The sequence below is a fragment of the Nerophis ophidion genome, linkage group LG01 (assembly GCF_033978795.1).
Source record: "Nerophis ophidion isolate RoL-2023_Sa linkage group LG01, RoL_Noph_v1.0, whole genome shotgun sequence".
Lineage (NCBI taxonomy): Eukaryota > Metazoa > Chordata > Actinopteri > Syngnathiformes > Syngnathidae > Nerophis > Nerophis ophidion.
The window spans coordinates 74,113,398-74,131,663 of record NC_084611.1 but is presented as its reverse complement, the minus strand read 5'-3'; the positions used below and the strand labels follow the sequence as shown (position 1 = coordinate 74,131,663).

At 40.9% G+C, this 18,266-nt stretch overlaps 1 protein-coding gene across 2 annotated transcripts in view; it reads left to right on the top strand.

The window, feature by feature from the left end:
• The first annotated feature begins 7,527 nt into the window (after window positions 1–7,527).
• usp43a (ubiquitin specific peptidase 43a) overlaps window positions 7,528–18,266 on the top strand; it is a 302,210-nt gene continuing 291,471 nt past the window's right edge. The window contains exon 1 of one of the 2 annotated variants that reach the window (XM_061911002.1): window positions 7,528–8,360. In XM_061911002.1, coding sequence (XP_061766986.1) covers window positions 7,770–8,360 — 591 coding nt within the window. In that variant the 5' untranslated portion in view covers window positions 7,528–7,769. The remainder of the gene's footprint in view (window positions 8,361–18,266) is intronic. The other variant, XM_061911012.1, reaches the window with a different exon arrangement.

Below are 18,266 nucleotides of genomic sequence, written 5' to 3'. Positions count from 1 at the left end.
ATTAATTTGAGCGAGGATGAAAGATTTGTGGATGATGATATTGATAGCGAAGGACTAGAAAAAAAAAAGATAAAATAAAATAAAAAGCGACTGCTCCGGGCGGCGGCAGCGTGAGCGCTTCAGATCTAATTAGACACATTTACTAGGATAATTCTGGAAGATCCCTTATCTGCTTATTGTTTTAATAGTGTTTTAGTGAGATTGTAAAGACACACCTCGAGGTCGGATGGCTGCGGTGAACACACAGTGTCTCAGAGAGAAGCAGAGGAGCCAAGCTCACAGCTGCCTTTTAAACAGCTGCTGCAGGAGGACGAATAATCCAATGATGTCTCCGGTAAAATATACATTTCACAATTTTCCCATCCAAAAACATGCTGGTTGACGTAGAGAAACATGTTCGCTTGACCGCTCTGTGTTAAAAACAAAGAAACACCGGCTGTGTCTCGGTGATAAAGACAGCTGCAATACACCGCTTTCCATCAACAGCATTGTTCTTTATAGTCTTCATTATTAATTGAACAAAATGCAAAAGATTCAGCAACACAGATGTTCAAACTACTGTGTAATTATGCAATGAAAAGAGACGACTTCTAGCCGTAACTGGTGCTGAGCTAATATTTCCTGACAGTCCATGACGTCACGCGCTCGCATCATCATTCCGCGATGTTTTCAACAAGAAACTCCGCGGGAAATTTAAAATTGCAATTTAGTTAACTAAACCGACCGTATTGGCATGTGTTGCAATGTTAATATTTCATCATTTATATGTAAACTATCAGACTGCGTGGTTGATAGTAGTGGGTTTCAGTAGGCCTTTAAAAAATGTTTGAACAAGTGAATTTAGTCAAACAGAACAATGGTAGATATGAAAAGACGGCAACCTATTTATTATTAGCCATCTGTAATGGACTTATGCTGCCTTTCAGTTGAAATACAATGGTCATTTGTTTTTTGCAAGAACTTGTGGCCACAAAAATTTTATGAAGGTCAACTCATGACCTAGAAATTGAATGATGGGACAAGTTTGTTACTGGATATATTTTCTAATATTTAAAATATTGAGCAAAGACTGACTACGAATGTACATTTGATTTGTTTTTATTTTTGATAAATTTGCGTTACAAAATACTTTTTACATTGTCATTTTGGGATATTGTGTGTAGAATGAGGACAGAAATTCAAATTTGCATTAAGGCTGTAATATAACAAAAGGGGTGACAAATAATGCACTGTACATAAGTAAACGCGCTGTTGGAGGCTAATATGTTCGATTTTGGATGCAAGCCAATATTTTTTTGCTGATATCAATATAAAAATGGTTTCACATAAATAACAATTGCAATAGGCGGCAGCCTAGTTCATAATCCTAAAGTATGCGTATCTCATTCTGGTTATTTAGCTATTGATTTTTGCTGCATTTCAGTCGAAGTAGAATTGTAATTTGTTTTTTGCGTCACCTAATGGCCACAATAATTTTATGAAGGTAAATGCATGACAAAAATTGAATGATGCGAGACAAGTTTGTTATTGCTGCGAAAGAGGTGGCGACTTGTGCCCGAATGCAGCTGGGATAGGCTCCAGCAACCCCCCTCAACCGCAAAAGGGACAAGCGGTAGAAAATGGATAGATGGAAGCTTGTTACTGCATCCATTTTAATTTGCAAGTTGCATAGTTAATACTAATGTAAATGAGATGTTTTTGTTTGTTTACTTGATGGATTTGCAATACTAAAAAAAAAAACATTTCACATTGTCAATTTGGGATATTGTGTGTAAAATTTTGAGGACAAAAATGAATGTATTCAATTTTGGAATGAGGCAGTAATATAACAAAATATGGGGAAAATAACGCACAGTACAAAAGTAAACGCACTGCTGGAGGCTAACGTGGTTAGAGTGTCCCCCTGAGATTGGTAGGTCGTGAGTTCAAACCCCGGCCGAATCATACCAACGACTATAAAAATGCGACCCACTATCTCCCTGTTTGGCACTCAGCATCAAGAGTTGGAATTGGGGTTTATATCACCAAAATGATTCCCGAGCGCGGCCATCGCTGCTGCTCACTGCTCCCCTCACCTCCCAGCGGGTGGGAGAAGGGGATGGGTCAAATGCAGTGTGATTTCACCACACCTAGTGTGTGAGACTATCAGTGGTACTTTAACATGTATTATTTTAGATGCAAGACAAAATGTTGTTGATATCAATACAAAAAAAATGTTTCACATGAATAAAAAAGTGCAATAGGTGGCAGCCTAGTTCAGTGGTTCTCAAATGGGGGTAAGCGTACCCCTGGGGGTACTTGAAGGTATGCCAAGGGGTACGTGGGATTTTTTAAAAATATTCTAAAAACAGCAACAATTCGAAAATCCTTTATAAATATATTTATTGAATAATACTTCAACAAAATATGAAAGTAAGTTCATAAACTGTGAAAAAAAATACAACAATATTCAGTGTTGACAGCTAGATTTTCCGTGGACATGTTCCATAAATATCGATGTTAAATATTTATTTTTTTGTGAAGAAATGTTTATAATTAAATTCACGAATCCAGATGGATCTCTATTACAATCCCCAAAGAGGGCCCTTTAAGTTGATGATTCCTTCTTTGTGTAGAAATCTTTATTTATAGTTGAATCACTTGTTTATTTTTCAAGTATTTTTTAGTTATTTTTATATCTTTTTTTCCCAAATAGTTCAAGTAAGACCACTGCAAATGAGCAATATTGTTGCACTGTTATACAATTGAATAAATCAGAAACTGATGACATAGTGATGTATTTTACTTTTTTATCTCTTTTTTTCAAACAAAAAGGCTCTGCTCTGATTAGGGGGTACTTGAATTTAAAAAAAATGTTCACAGGGGGTGCATCACTGAAAAAAGGTTGAGAACCACTGATCTAGTGTGTGTGAGACTATCAGTGGTACTTTAACTTTAACCTGTACGATTTTAGATGCAAGCCGATATTTTGCTGATATCAATACAAAAAAAATGTTTCACATGAATAAAAAAGTGCAATAGGTGGCAGCCTAGTTCAGTGGTTCTCAAATGGGGGTAAGCGTACCCCTGGGGGTACTTGAAGGTATGCCAAGGGGTACGTGGGATTTTTTAAAAATATTCTAAAAACAGCAACAATTCGAAAATCCTTTATAAATATATTTATTGAATAATACTTCAACAAAATATGAAAGTAAGTTCATAAACTGTGAAAAAAAATACAACAATATTCAGTGTTGACAGCTAGATTTTTCGTGGACATGTTCCATAAATATCGATGTTAAATATTTATTTTTTTGTGAAGAAATGTTTATAATTAAATTCACGAATCCAGATGGATCTCTATTACAATCCCCAAAGAGGGCCCTTTAAGTTGATGATTCCTTCTTTGTGTAGAAATCTTTATTTATAGTTGAATCACTTGTTTATTTTTCAAGTATTTTTTAGTTATTTTTATATCTTTTTTTCCCAAATAGTTCAAGTAAGACCACTGCAAATGAGCAATATTTTTGCACTGTTATACAATTGAATAAATCAGAAACTGATGACATAGTGATGTATTTTACTTTTTTATCTCTTTTTTTCAAACAAAAAGGCTCTGCTCTGATTAGGGGGTACTTGAATTTAAAAAAAATGTTCACAGGGGGTGCATCACTGAAAAAAGGTTGAGAACCACTGATCTAGTGTGTGTGAGACTATCAGTGGTACTTTAACTTTAACCTGTACGATTTTAGATGCAAGCCGATATTTTGCTGATATCAATACAAAAAAAATGTTTCACATGAATAAAAAGTGCAATAGGCGGCAAACCCAGTGTGTGTGAGACTATCAGTGGTACTTTAACTTTAACATGTACTATTTTAGATGCAAGCCGATATTTTGCTGATATCAATACAAAAAAAATGTTTCAGATGAATAAAAAGTGCAATAGGCGGCAAACCTAGGGTGTGTGAGACTATCAGTGGTACTTTAACATGTACGATTTTAGATGCAAGCCGATATTTTGCTGATATCAATACAAAAAAAATGTGTCACATGAATAAAAAGTGCAATAGGCGGAAAACCTAGTGTGTGTGAGACTATCAGTGGTACTTTAACATGTACGATTTTAGATTCAAGCCGATAATTTGCTGATATCGATACAAAAAAAATGGGTCACGTGAATAAAAAAGTGAAATAGGCGGCAGTTCATAATCCTAAAACGTGTCTCTTATTCTGATGATTTATCTACATGAGCGGGACGAAACATTCTAATCAAATCATCCATCCATCCATTTTTTACCGCTTATTCTCTTTTTGGGTTGTGGTGGGCGCTGGTGCCTATCTCAGCTACAATCGGGCGGAAGGTGAGATACACCCTGGACAAGTCGCCACCTCATCGCAGGGCCAACACAGATAGACAGAACACATTCACACTCACATTCTAGGGTTGTGAACGATAAACCGATGCGACAGAGTATTCGTTTCAACAAGTGAGCCATTAGGCTGCATCGGTAGCAGACTCCTCAATCGATGCGAATAATCCATGAATTCCTAGCTGAATCGGTTATAGAGTCATGGATCGGTTATCGCGAGACTTTGCATGGGTTAGTTGGATTACAATATGCGCCAGCGTCTCTAAAACAACGCGAGAGCTGAAGCTACTTCCCAAACGCGGTAGCTGCCTAGCTGGTATTAGCAAGAGTGATAAACAAGGGACAACACGGAAAATTAAGGAGGAGGAGAACGAAAGCGTCAGTCTGACCGAAGGTGATAATGGACCGCGAAAGATTTTCAACGCATCGGAGAGACAGAAATCCAAAGAGTGGAAAGTTTTTGGGTTTTATAGGAAGGAAGGGAAGCTCGACAGAGGCCATGCTATTTGTAAATTGTGTCGAGCATCGTTGACGTACACTGGCAGCACTACAAATCTCGACCAGCATGCAAAGAGGAAACACGGCCAAGAGTACGGTGAGTTAAAACCCCGTGCCACATTTTGAGATGTGTTATAGGTGTGTAACTTGTTTACGTTGTAATGTTGCACCTTTGTTACCTACCTCTAGTGTTCAAAACACTATATGCTCAGGCTGTAATATTGAATCTTTTTTACCTACCTCTAGTGTTCAAAGCACTATGCTCAGGCTGAAATATTGAATCTTTGTTACCTACCTCTAGTATTCAAAACTATGCTCAGGCTGAAATATTGCACTTTGTTGTTACTATTTTGTGCTACTTTTACCTCTGGAGTTCCCATCCTACAATTCAGCCAGACTTTTTCTGGTCCATGTCTAAAAATAAATACATTGACATGTGATTTTGTTGTTCTGTTTTGTTTTGCCAGTGCCATAAAGCCACAATGCTTGGGGATTTGGAGTCTTGGATATTAACCGTCAAATCGAATCGTATCGTACAGAATCGAATCGAACTGTAATAAAAGGATATCGTTTTTTGAATCGAATCGTAACCTGTGTATCTAGATCAGGGGTCTCAAACTCAATTTACCTGGGGGCCACTGGATGCAGAGTCTGGGTGAGGCTGGGCCGCGAGAAAATATATTTAAGAAAAAAAAATTGCATACTCCTCACCATGTCTAGTTGTATAATGACGTTTCAAATTGTATCCCTTGTGCACCGCGACGTTCTATGGGCAAAGAAGACAGGTCGGGGTGCCCCTGTGCTCAACAAAGAAATATTGCACCCCCCACTTTTCCTGGAATTGTCTTTGTACATCACTAACCTCTCTCTTCACTGCAGGCTTTGAAAAAGACACGTTTGGGGTTGTGGAATATATTTGTATTTAGCCGACGCACGGAGAATAATGCTATTTCTGCAATGTGTGTCGTTCCGATTTTCCTCCCTACAGCAACACGGCAGTTGGCGGATAATAGTTCCGGGATAGCGAGCGCAAAAAAGTGATGGCTCCTGGAGTGTTTATAGAGAAATAAATGTAGTGTTCATCGTGTGAAACAATGCAAAATGAATCAAACAAAACAACGGTTTGAATCTGTCCAAGTTATCGGGGACTGTTATTACTGACGGACAGGTGTAACGGTGTGACTGCAGCCAGGCACGTAAGAAAACCCTCGTCTACATGGCAACGTCTCTGTCGCTTTCACTCATCTGCCGCTTTTCCACTAACGCAGGGGTAGGCAACCCAGAACGTTGAAAGAGCCATTTTGGACCCAAATAACACAACACTGTCAAGCGCCATTCATATAAAACTTGCGGGCCGCACTAACATTAAAGGCCTACTGAAATTAAATTTTCTTATTCAAACGGGGATAGCAAGTCCATTCTATGTGTCATACTTGATCATTTCGCGATATTGCCATATTTTTGCTGAAAGGATTTAGTAGAGAACGTCCACGATAAAGTTTGTAACTTCAGGTGCTAAGAGAAATGCCCTGCCTCTACCGGAAGTCGCAGACGATGACATCACCCGTGTGATGGCTCCTCACATATTCACATCGTTTATAATGGGAGCTTCCAACAAAAAGTGCTATTCGGACCGACAAAACGACAATTTCTCCATTAATTTGAGCGAGGATGAAAGATTTGTGTTTGAGGATATTGATAGCGACGGACTAGAAAAAAAAAAAAAAAACGCGATTGCAATCGCGTTGCATTGAGACGGACTCATATGTTTTTAGAGACATTTACTAGGATAATTCTGGGAAATCTCTTATCTTTCTATTGTGTTGCTAGTGTTTTAGTGGGATTAACAGTACCTGATAGTCGGAAGTGTACGTCCACGGCCGGGTGTTGACGCGCAGTGTCTCGGGGCCAAGTCGACGGCAGCTGTACGGGAGGCACAAGCTCAGCTGATATCCGGTAAGTGGCGACTTTTTACCACAATTTTCTCACCCAAACCTGCTGGTTGACAAGTGGTCGGGATCCATGTCCGCTGTGATCCATAGGAAAGTTTCAACTCCGTGAATTTTAAACAAGGAATCACCGTGTGTTTGTGTGGCTAAAGGCTAAAGCTTCCCAACTCCATTGTTCTACTTGACTTCTCCAATATTAATTGAACAAATTGTAAAAGATTCAGCAACGCAGATCTCCAAAATTCTGTGTAATTATGCGGTTAAAGCAGACGACTTTTAGCTGTGTGTACGCAGCACTCATAACAGCCCGTGACGTCACGCGTACACGTCATCATTACGCGACGTTTTGAAGAAGAAAGTCCCAGGAAATTTAAAATTGCAATTTAATAAACTAAAAAGGCCGTATTGGCATGTGTTGCAATGTTAATATTTCATCATTGATATATAAACAATCAGACTGCGTAGTGGGTAGTAGTGGGTTTCAGTAGCCCTTTAAACTTTCATATTAAGGTGGGGGCCGCAAAATAACGTCTTGCGGGCCGCAATTGGCCCGCGGGCCGCGTGTCTGAGACCCCTGATCTAGCTGCATATCGAATCGTTTATCAGAGAGAGATGTGCAACCCTATCACATTCACAATATGTTTGCAAAGACAGATCCGGTGTACCTAATGAAGAGGCCGGCGGGAGCAGGGTGGGCCGGGCATTGTTCACAGTCTCGGGGCGGGAGGAAGGAGTCATGGTGACGGGCTGGTAGGCAGCACGGAGGCATGGAGGACGAGGAGGCGATGAGGCTTAGACGCCATCCAACATAACAGCAGCCAGAGGGTAACCCGGTGTCTCGGTGCCACTTTGGCGGCGGTGATGTTTACAGGAAGGCGGGAGGAGGAGGAGGAGGAGGAGTAGACGGAGAGGCAGACAGGTGCGCCTCCTCAGTCCCGAGCCTTCCTCTCCCCGGGCAGGTGCAGCAGCCATGGATCCCCGCAACAAGGACAAGAAGACGCGCAACCCCATGAAAGCCAAGACGAGCAAGCGGAAGGAGAAGAAGCACCGGAGTGGCGTGTTCACCAGGCGGAAGTCTCTCCGCTCGCTCAGCCATTTCATGGGCAGGATTCTGAAAACTTTGAGCACTTTAGCGCACTTCGGCGAGGGACGGCCACCGGAGCCTCAAGCGGGGGGAGAGGACGACGACGACGGCGGCTTCACGGACGACGCCCCGGTGGGAGTTGCGACGGTGAAGAAGAGCTCCACGGTGTCCTCCCACGGCTCGGTCAAGGAGCGGCTGTCGTGGTGCTCCGGGGACAAGACCCCCGGGGCTCTGGGGCTGAAGAACCACGGCAACACTTGCTTCATGAACGCCGTGGTGCAGTGCCTCAGCAACACCGACCTGCTGGCCGAGTACCTCGGCCTGGAGCAGTACAAGCCGGACCCGTGCGACCGGAGGACGGCCGTCCAGGTGCGGGGAGACGACACCTCCCGGGGGGAAGTCACCGAGAAGCTGGCGTCGCTGGTTCGAGCCCTGTGGACGCTGGAATACACGCCGCAGCTTTCCGTGGACTTCAAGGTAACATTTGTTGGCTTTCCGTTTTTTTTTTGGTGACATTTTAACGTGGCAAGGAATATCACGCTAGTTGGCTTTTTTCATTTTTTGTAATTGTTACCAGACTCCACAGGTGTGTAGCGGTGCGGAAGTAGGCGTGGCCTAAGCAAAAAAACTGGGAAATATGTTTTAATTTATGGTGATGTATGATATCAGACTTTTAAAAATATATAATATATAAATAAAAAGTCAAGACTATTAGAAAAAAAAAAAGACTAGATCTGTGTCTTTCAACATTTAAAGGCCTACTGAAACCCACTACTACCGACCACGCAGTCTGATAGTTTATATATCAATGATAAAATATTAACATTGCACCACATGCCAATACGGCCTTTTTAGTTTACTAAATTGCAATTTTAAATTTCGCGAGAAGTATCCTGTTAAAAAAGGTCGCGGTGTGATGACGCGTGCGCGTGACGTCACGGATTGTAGCGGACATTTTGATCCAGCACCGATCCCAGCTATAAGTCGTCTGCTTTAATCGCATAATTACACAGTATTCTGGACATCTGTGTTGCTGATCTTTTTGCAATTTGTTCAATTAATAATGGAGACGTCAAAGAAGAAAGATGTTGATGGGAAGCGGTGTATTGCAGCCTCCTTTAGCAACACAAACACAGCCGGTGTTTCCTTGTTTACATTCCCGAAAGCTGACGGTGAAGCTTTACTATGCAACAGAGCGGTCAAGCAAACATGGTTCCCTACCACATGTCAACGGGCAGGTTTCGGTGAGAAAATGGTGGCAATAAGTCGGCTCTTACCGTAGACATGAGCGGAGAGTTTGCATCATTCTTACTTCAGCTGTGGACTCTCTTGCCTCATCCCACCGGCCGCCCCCGTCCGTCGGATGCTTACACCGTGGAGGAGGGGGGAAGAAAAATGTGGCTTCCCACGGAGACAATGGCGGTCACCACACCTGTGGCCACACCCCTCCGACTTTCAGGTACGACCATATAATCTCACTAAAACACTAGTAACACAATAAGCAGATAAGGGATTTTCCAGAATTATCCTAGTCAATGTGTCTAATAACATCTGAATCGCTCTTACTGCCCTCGCCTTTTTGTTTTTCTTTTTGTAGTCCTTCACTCTCACTTTCCTCAACCACGAATCTTTCATCCTCGCTCAAATTAATGGGGAAATCGTCGCTTTCTCGGTCCGAATCGCTCTTGCTGCTGGTGGCCATGATTGTAAACAATGTGAGGATGTGAGGAGCTCCACAACCCGTGACGTCACGCGCACATCGTCTGCTACATCCGGTACAGGCAAGGCTTTTTTATTAGCGACCAAAAGTTGCAAACATTTATCGTCGATGTTCTCTACTAAACCCTTTCAGCAAAAATATGGCAATATCGCGAAAGGATCAAGTATGACACATAGAATGGACCTGCTATCCCTGTTTGAATAAGAAAATCTCACTTCAGTAGGCCTTTAAGCCAAGTCACATTTTTTTCCATTGGAAAAATCCCGAGGCACACCACCAGCAGAAAACATTAAAAAATTCAACCCAGTAGCCGATATTGACAATAAAAAGTTGTTCCCGCAAGTGTTGGATATGAATGTAAACCATAACCAACCATGCATCACTATAGCTCTTGTCTCAAAGTAAGTGTACTGTCACTACTACTCGCCATAACTTATTTGTTCTTGTGTGTAGTGTTTTAGTTCTTGTCTTGCGCTCTTATTTTGTTGGCTTTTCCCTGTCAAAATTTAATGTCTTCCTTTAAGCGCTATTCCTCACACTTGCTTTGTTTTAGCAATCAAGACTATGTAAGTTGTTGCTATTTTTTCTTTGTTGATTGTCATGTCATGTACGGATGTACTTTGTGGACGCCTTCTCAGCTCAAAACGCCGTAAGTCTTTGCTGTCGTCCAGCATTCTGTGTTTGTTTGCTTTGCAGCCAGTTCAGTTTTAGTTTCGTTTTGCATAGCCTTCCCTAAGCTTCAATGCCTTTTCCTAGTGGCACTCCCTTTTTGTTTACTTTCGGTTTAAGCATTACATACAGTTTTACCCGCTGTTGTATGCATATTGTGATCATGACAACAAACCATGTTACCGATGTCTACAAAGCTATCAGCTACCTGCTGCCACCTACAGATATGGAAGAGTATGAGATGGTTACTCTGCTCCAGATATCACCAACACTTAACAACGGCATAATATTTGCAAATTATAATTACTGGTTTGCAAAAAATATTTTTAACCCAATTAGGTGAAATAACTTAATCTCCCACGACACACCAGACTGTATCTCACGGCACATAGTGTGCCGCGGCACAGTGGTTGAAAAACTGGTCTAAATTCTTGTAGGGGCCACCTTAACACAAAGCTAAGGATTGGGATATCCCTTCTTTATTATTTAATTTTGAAAACTAATATTCTCTGTAGTGGACATTTGCTTTCTTTTGTCAGCGTTGCATATTTCCCAAAAAATAGTCTTGTTTTGCCAAATACAAGTGTCCATTGCAGTGGACGCTGGCCATTGTGTGGTTCCAAATATACTGTATACCGTATTTTCCGGACCATCGGGCGCACCGGATTATAATCCATATTAGGGCTGGGCAAAATTGCCTTTTTTAAATTTCTCAATATTTTTAGGCCATGTCACGATACACGATGTATATCTCGATATTTTGCCTCAGCCTTGAATTAACATTTGATGCATATAATTACAGCAGAATGATGATTCTATGTGTCTACATTAAAACATTGTTCTTCATACTGCATTGATATATGCTCATTTTAAACTTTCATGCAGAGAAGGAAATCACAACTAAGTCAACTGACCAAAACTGTATTTATTAAACAGTTATTAAGCAGTGGCACAGATGTTCATGTCATTGCCAAAACAGAACGTGCAAGATTGTCGGAGACATTTTAAGTGTCAAATAAAAATGAGCTGCATAATGGGAAATTAAATAGTATTCGTCCTTGGCTATGTGGTAGGTTACTACGGACGTTATTATATTCTGTTGTTGACTATTTTTTCATACGGTGTTGATCTGGAAATGTTTGCCTCGGCATGTTAGTGGTGTGGGCGTGTGGCACCGAATGGAGCTGTTGACATGCAGAGTAAGCACTCTTCTTTTTCTAGCAGGTGACTTTTCAAATGATGCTATATATTAGCAGTAATGCTAATTTTTATAGCAACGCTTTTGCCGCATGCTTGAGAAAGTACAGTGGTCTGTTCGACATATTCCCACTTGAAGCCCAACCACCGCCAGACGATGGACCCCCTGCTGTTTTTCTTGGGAATTATTTCTTCCTTCATTCGCAGCTTCTTTCTCTCGTATTACCACTCGCACATCTCCGCTAGCATTACAGCTAACGTTACCCATGCTGCTACCTCTCTGCTCCGCGAGGGCGTATGTGACGTATGACGTGACAGTATGTGACGTATGTAAGAAAGTGCGCTTGTCTGTGAGGAGAGACAGGAAAGAGCGAGAAGAGCCTGTAATGTAATGCCCGCAGCTAAAAGCAACTGTGTGAGAAGGTATACTCGAATATCACAATATAGTCATTTTCTATCTTGCATAGAGACAAACCCGCGATATATCGAGTATCTCGATACATCGCCCAGCCCTAATCCATATACATTACATCATATTTACATACATCATAACATTTGTTGTCTACCCTGAATGTCAAGATATTTTTTTGTTTGCATCACAGCGATGCCTCCCCCAAAATAAACAAACAGCCAAAAAGCATATATATACATGTGTGTGTATATATACATATATATATATATATATATATGTGCGTATATGTGTATATGTATATATATATATATATATATATATATATATATCTATATATATTCAATAAAGAAAAAAATTAAGGAAAAAAAAACATTAATAATAATAATCTAAAATAAAGTAAAAGAATACAAACTGATTTTTGTTTCATCTGACATCACATGAACACATATAAGACGTTCTGGTGGAAAGTTCTGTTGTCAGATGAAACAAAAATTGAGCTGTTTGGCCGCAATTCCCAGCAATATATTTGGAGGAGAAAAGGTGAGGCCTTTAATCCCAGGAACACCAGACCTACCGTTAAGCATGTTGGTGGTAGTATTATGCGCTGGGCCTGTTTTGCTGCCATTGGAACTGATGCTTTACACAGAGAGTAAATGGGGCAATGAAAAAGGAGGATTACCTCCAAATTCTTCAGGTCAACCTAAAATCATCAGCCCGGAGGTTGGGTCTTGGGCGCAGTTAAACGTGTGGAGAATGCTGAAGAAACACGTCCATGTGAGAAAACCAACATATTTAGCTAAACTGCACCAATTTTGTCAAGTGGAGTGGTCAAAAACTCAACCAGAAGCTTGCCAGAAACTTGTGGATGGCTACCAAAAGCGCCTTTTTGCGGTGAAACTTGCAACCAATTATTAACATTGCTGTATGTATACTTTTGACCCAGCAGATTTGGTCACATTATCAGTAGAGTCATAATAAATTCATAAAAGAATCAAACTTCATGAATGTTTTTTGTGACCAACAAGTATGTGCTCCAATCACTCTATCACAAAAAATAAGAGTTGTAGAAATGATTGGAAACTTTATGTTCTTTACAAGTGTATGTAAACTTTTGATCGCGCCATACAGATAATGTGTCATGAGACATACAAATATCATTTAAATACACAGAGGACATAAGTAAAGGAAATTAAATGAGCTTAAAGATACCAACAAATGAGGCATAAGGATGCAATATGTACATAGAGCTAGCCTAAATAGCATGTTAGCATTGATTAGCTGGCAGTCATGTACTGGCCAAATATGCCTGATTAGCATTCCAAATAGCGAACATCAACAAAGCTCACGTTTGTGCATTCACGCACAGCGTAAAACGTTTGGTGGACAAAATGAGACAAAGGAGTTGTATTATGGATCTAATAATACAAACCGTTGCGTCACAGTCCATATAAATAGAGTGAGTTCATGGACTGGCAAAATTAGTAGGACAAAACGGCGCTAGCCAAATATTCCCATCAGTGAAACATAAATACAAAGATATAACAGTGGGCTTTCTAACAATTCGGAAGGTTTGTGTCATGTTTGTCCTACAGAAACCATATTAAAACAAAAAATATATTTTTTCCCCCCTCTTTTTTTTCATTTTCATACATTTTGGAAAAAGTTCCAGGGTATAACTAGGGCGTCGCTTAAGAGCCGCGGATTCCCGCTGTAGGCTATTATTAATCTACTTGTTAATTTCCTGTTAATAACTGCTTACTTTTCACCGACTCTGAAATAGGCACTTATTTCTTTTGTTTCTAGCTGCTTCCGCCTTGTTCTTGATGTGTAACATATTTAGCCTTGTTCTACAGTAATAATGATACTTGATCGGGACTAGAGATGTCCGATAATGACTTTTTTGCCGATATCCGATATTCCGATATTGTCTGACTCTTAATTACAGATTCCGTTATCAACCGATGCCGACATATACAGTCATGGAATTAACACATTATTATGCCAAATTTTGTTATGATGGGGGTAGGGGTAGCGACCCAGAAGAGTTAGCGCTGCAAGGGGTTCTGGGTATTTGTTCTGTTGTGTTTATGTTGTGTTACGGTGCGAATGTTCTCCCGAAATGTGTTTGTTATTCTTGTTTGGTATGAGTTCACAGTGTGGCGCATATTTGTATACTGTATAATGCATATGTTCCTTCTTGACTGCACTTAAATGTAGAATATATTTATATTATTCATATATTATATGTTATATAATATATGATTTAAATTACATTATTTATTATTATTATTGTCTATTGGGAGCAAACTGTGGTGCTGAATTTCCCCCAGGGATCAATAAATTACTTTCTATTCTATTCTATTCCATTCTATAGATATTATGTAATTGGGCCGGCACACAAATGCAGTGCCTTTAAGGCACGCCCCCAATATTGTTGTCGGGGTGGAAATCGGGAGAAAAATCGGGAGAATGGTTGCCCCGGGAGATTTTCGGGAGGGGTACTGAAATTGGGGAGTCTCCCAGTAAAATCGGGAGGGTTGGCAAGTATGACTGGGAGACGCAACTGCTCTTCACTTCTTCCTGCGTCCGTGTACCACTCTGTACCGCGGCGTTTTAAAAAGTCATAAATGTTATTTTCGATATTACATTTTAAAGCATTTATCGGCCGATAATATCAGACATTTCTAATCATTTGCTTTAATGAATGTGATGATTATTATATTAGGGTAGTGGCTCCACACTGATAAAACAATAATTAGCTGCTAGCCGCTTTTCAGCCGGGGGTCAACAAATGAAAGGTATTATTCAGCAAATGCGATCACATACTTAACACGAAAATCGTCCGATGCTGACCGATGGCAACATAAGTGGTGGTGTTGTTGTAGGGCTGGGGGATATGGCCTTTTTTTTAATATTGCGATATTTTAAGGCCATATCGGGATACATGATATATATCTCGATATTTTGCCTTAGCCTTGAATTAGCACTTCATGCATATATTCACATGCATATATTCACATTAAAACATTGTTGTTCATACTGCATTAATATATGCTCATTTTAAACTTTCATGCAGAGAAGGAAATCGCAACAAAAAAAAAAAAACACTATATTTCATACGGTGTTGATGTGGAAATATTAGCCTTGGCATTTTGATGTTGTGGGCGTGTGGCACCGAATGGAGATGTTGACATGTCGAGTAATCACTCTTCATTCTCTAGCAGGTGACTTTTGAAATGATGCTACATATTAGCAGTAATGCTACTTTTTATCCCAACGCTTTTGCCCCACACTTGACAAATTACCGTTGTCTGTTCGACATATTCCCACTTGAAGCCAAAACCCCTGCCAGACGATGGACCCCCCTGCTGTTTTTTTTGGGAATTAATTCTTCCTTCATTTGTTACCAGATTCGCAGCTTCTTTCTCTCGTATTACCACTCGCACGGCTCTGCTAGCACCACAGCTAACGTTACCCATGCTGCTACCTCTGTGCTCCGCGAGGGTGTATACGTATGTGATGTATGACGTGACAGTATGTGACGTTTGTAAGAAAGTGCGCTTGTCTGTCTGTGAGAAGGAGAGACAAGAAAGAGCGAGAAGAGCTTGTAGTGTAATGCCAGCAGCTAAAAGCAACTGCATGAGAACTTATACTCGAATATCACGATATAATAATTTTCTATATCGCACAGTAGAGATGCGCGGTTTGCGATCTCGTCCGCGGGTAAACTGCGGGTCGGGCGGTTGACATGACAAAAAAATTGATTTTAATTAGATTCGGGCGGGTGGCGGTTCAACCATCCGGAGACATTTGATATATACATGGTTCTGGGATCGGTATCCTTTGCCAATCAAAGAGCCATTTAAGACCATCAATCAATCAATCAATGTTTATTTATATAGCCCCAAATCACAAATTTCTCAAAGGACTGCACAAATCATTACGACTACAACATCCTCGGAAGAACCCACAAAAGGGCAAGGAAAACTCACACCCAGTGGGCAGGGAGAATTCACATCCAGTGGGACGCCAGTGACAATGCTGACTATGAGAAACCTTGGAGAGGACCTCAGATGTGGGCAACCCCCCCCCCCCCCTCTAGGGGACCGAAAGCAATGGATTTCGAGCGGGTCTAACATGATACTGTGAAAGTTCAATCCATAGTGGCTCCAACACAGCCGCGAGAGTTCAGTTCAAGCGGATCCAAGACAGCAGCGAGAGTCCCGTCCACAGGAACCCATCTCAAGCGGAGGCGGATCAGCAGCGTAGAGATGTCCCCAACCGATACACAGGCGAGCGGTCCATCCCGGGTCCCGACGAGCGGTCCATCCTGGGTCTCGACTCTGGACAGCCAGTACTTCATCCATGGTCATCGGACCGGACCCCCTCCACAAGGGAGTGGGGGACATAGGAGAAAGAAAAGAAGCGGCAGATCAACTGGTCTAAAAAGGAGGTATATTTAAAGGCTAGAGTATACAGATGAGTTTTAAGGTGAGACTTAAATGCTTCTACTGAGGTAGCATCTCGAACTGTTACCGGGAGGGCATTCCAGAGTACTGGAGCCCGAACGGAAAACGCTCTATAGCCCGCAGACTTTTTTTGGGCTCTAGGAATCACTAATAATCCGGAGTCTTTTGAACGCAGATTTCTTGCCGGGACATATGGTACAATACAATCGCCAAAATAGGCTGGAGCTAGACCGTGTAGTATTTTATACGTAATTAGTAAAACCTTAAAGTCACATCTTAAGTGCACAGAAAGCCAGTGCAGGTGAGCCAGTACAGGCGTAATATGATCAAACTTTCTTGTTCTTGTCAAAAGTCTAGGAGCCGCATTTTGTACCAACTGTAATCTTTTAATGCTAGACATGGGGAGACCCGAAAATAATACGTTACAGTAATCGAGACGAGACGTAACAAACGCATGGATAATGATCTCGGCGTCTTTAGTGGACAAAATGGAGCGAATTTTAGCGATATTACGGAGATGAAAGAAGGCCGTTTTAGTAACACTTTTAATGTGTGGCTCAAACGAGAGAGTTGGGTCGAAGATAATACCCAGATTTTTTACAGAGTCACCTTGTTTTATTATTTGGTTGTCAAAAGTTAAAGTTGTATTATTAAATAGAGGTCGGTGTCTAGCAGGACCGATAATCAGCATTTCCGTTTTTTTGCCGTTAAGTTGCAAAAAATTAGCAGACATCCATTGATTAATTTCATTAAGACACGCTTCCAACTGACTACAGTCTGGCGTGTTGGTCAGCTTTAGGGGCATGTAGAGTTGGGTGTCATCAGCATAGCAGTGAAAGCTAATACCGTATTTGCGCATGACGTCACCCAGCGGCAGCATGTAGATGCTGAAGAGTGCAGTGCCAAGGACCGAACCCTGGGGAACTTCACACGTTACCTTAACATAGTCCGAGGTCACACTGTTATGGGAGATGCACTGCATCCTATCAGTAAGATAAGAGTTAAACCAAGACAGGGCCGAGTCTGACATACCAATTTGTGTTATGATACGCTCTAATAAAATATTATGATCGACGGTATCGAAAGCAGCGCTAAGATCGAGGAGCAGCAACATAGATGACGCATCAGAATCCATCGTTAGCAATAGATCATTAGTCATTTTTGCGAGGGCTGTCTCAGTCGAGTGATTTGCCCTGAAACCGGATTGAAAGGTTTCACATAAATTGTTAAACGCTAAGTGTTCATTTAGCTGCTCTGCAATAATTTTTTCGAGGATTTTCTAAATAAAGGGAAGGTGAGACACCGGTCGGTAGTTTACCATGAGGTCAGGATCGAGGTTAGGTCTTTTAAGGAAAGGATGAATAACCGCTTTTTTGAATGCTAGGGGAACTGTGCACGAGGAAAGTGATAAGTTTATAATATTTAGCACTGATGGACCTAATAATACAAAAAGCTCCTTGATAAGTTTCCCAGGAAGTGGGTCAAGTAAACATGTTGTTTGTTTTATTCAATTTACACATTGTAACAATTCTTTTAATGTTATTTCATCAAAACGAGAGAAACTATTTTGGATATTTGCAGTATCCGCCGTATATACAATCGTATCTGTGTTACTATAACCCAGTTGTAGCTGGGACGCATTGTCTTTAATCTCCTTTCTAATAAGTTCAATTTTCTTATTAAAGAACATCATAAAGTCATCTGCCGAATGGGTGGAGCTACTGGAAGGAGTCCCTTGTTGGGTTAGCGATGCTACTGTACTAAACAAAAATTTTGGATCGTTTTTATTAATGCGGATGAGATTTGAGTAATAATTAGTTTTAGCTAAGGTAAGCATGCGTTTATAAGTTATTAAACTATCACTCCATGCTTGATGGTGCACCTCAAGTTTAGTCGTGTGTCATTTGCGTTCCAGC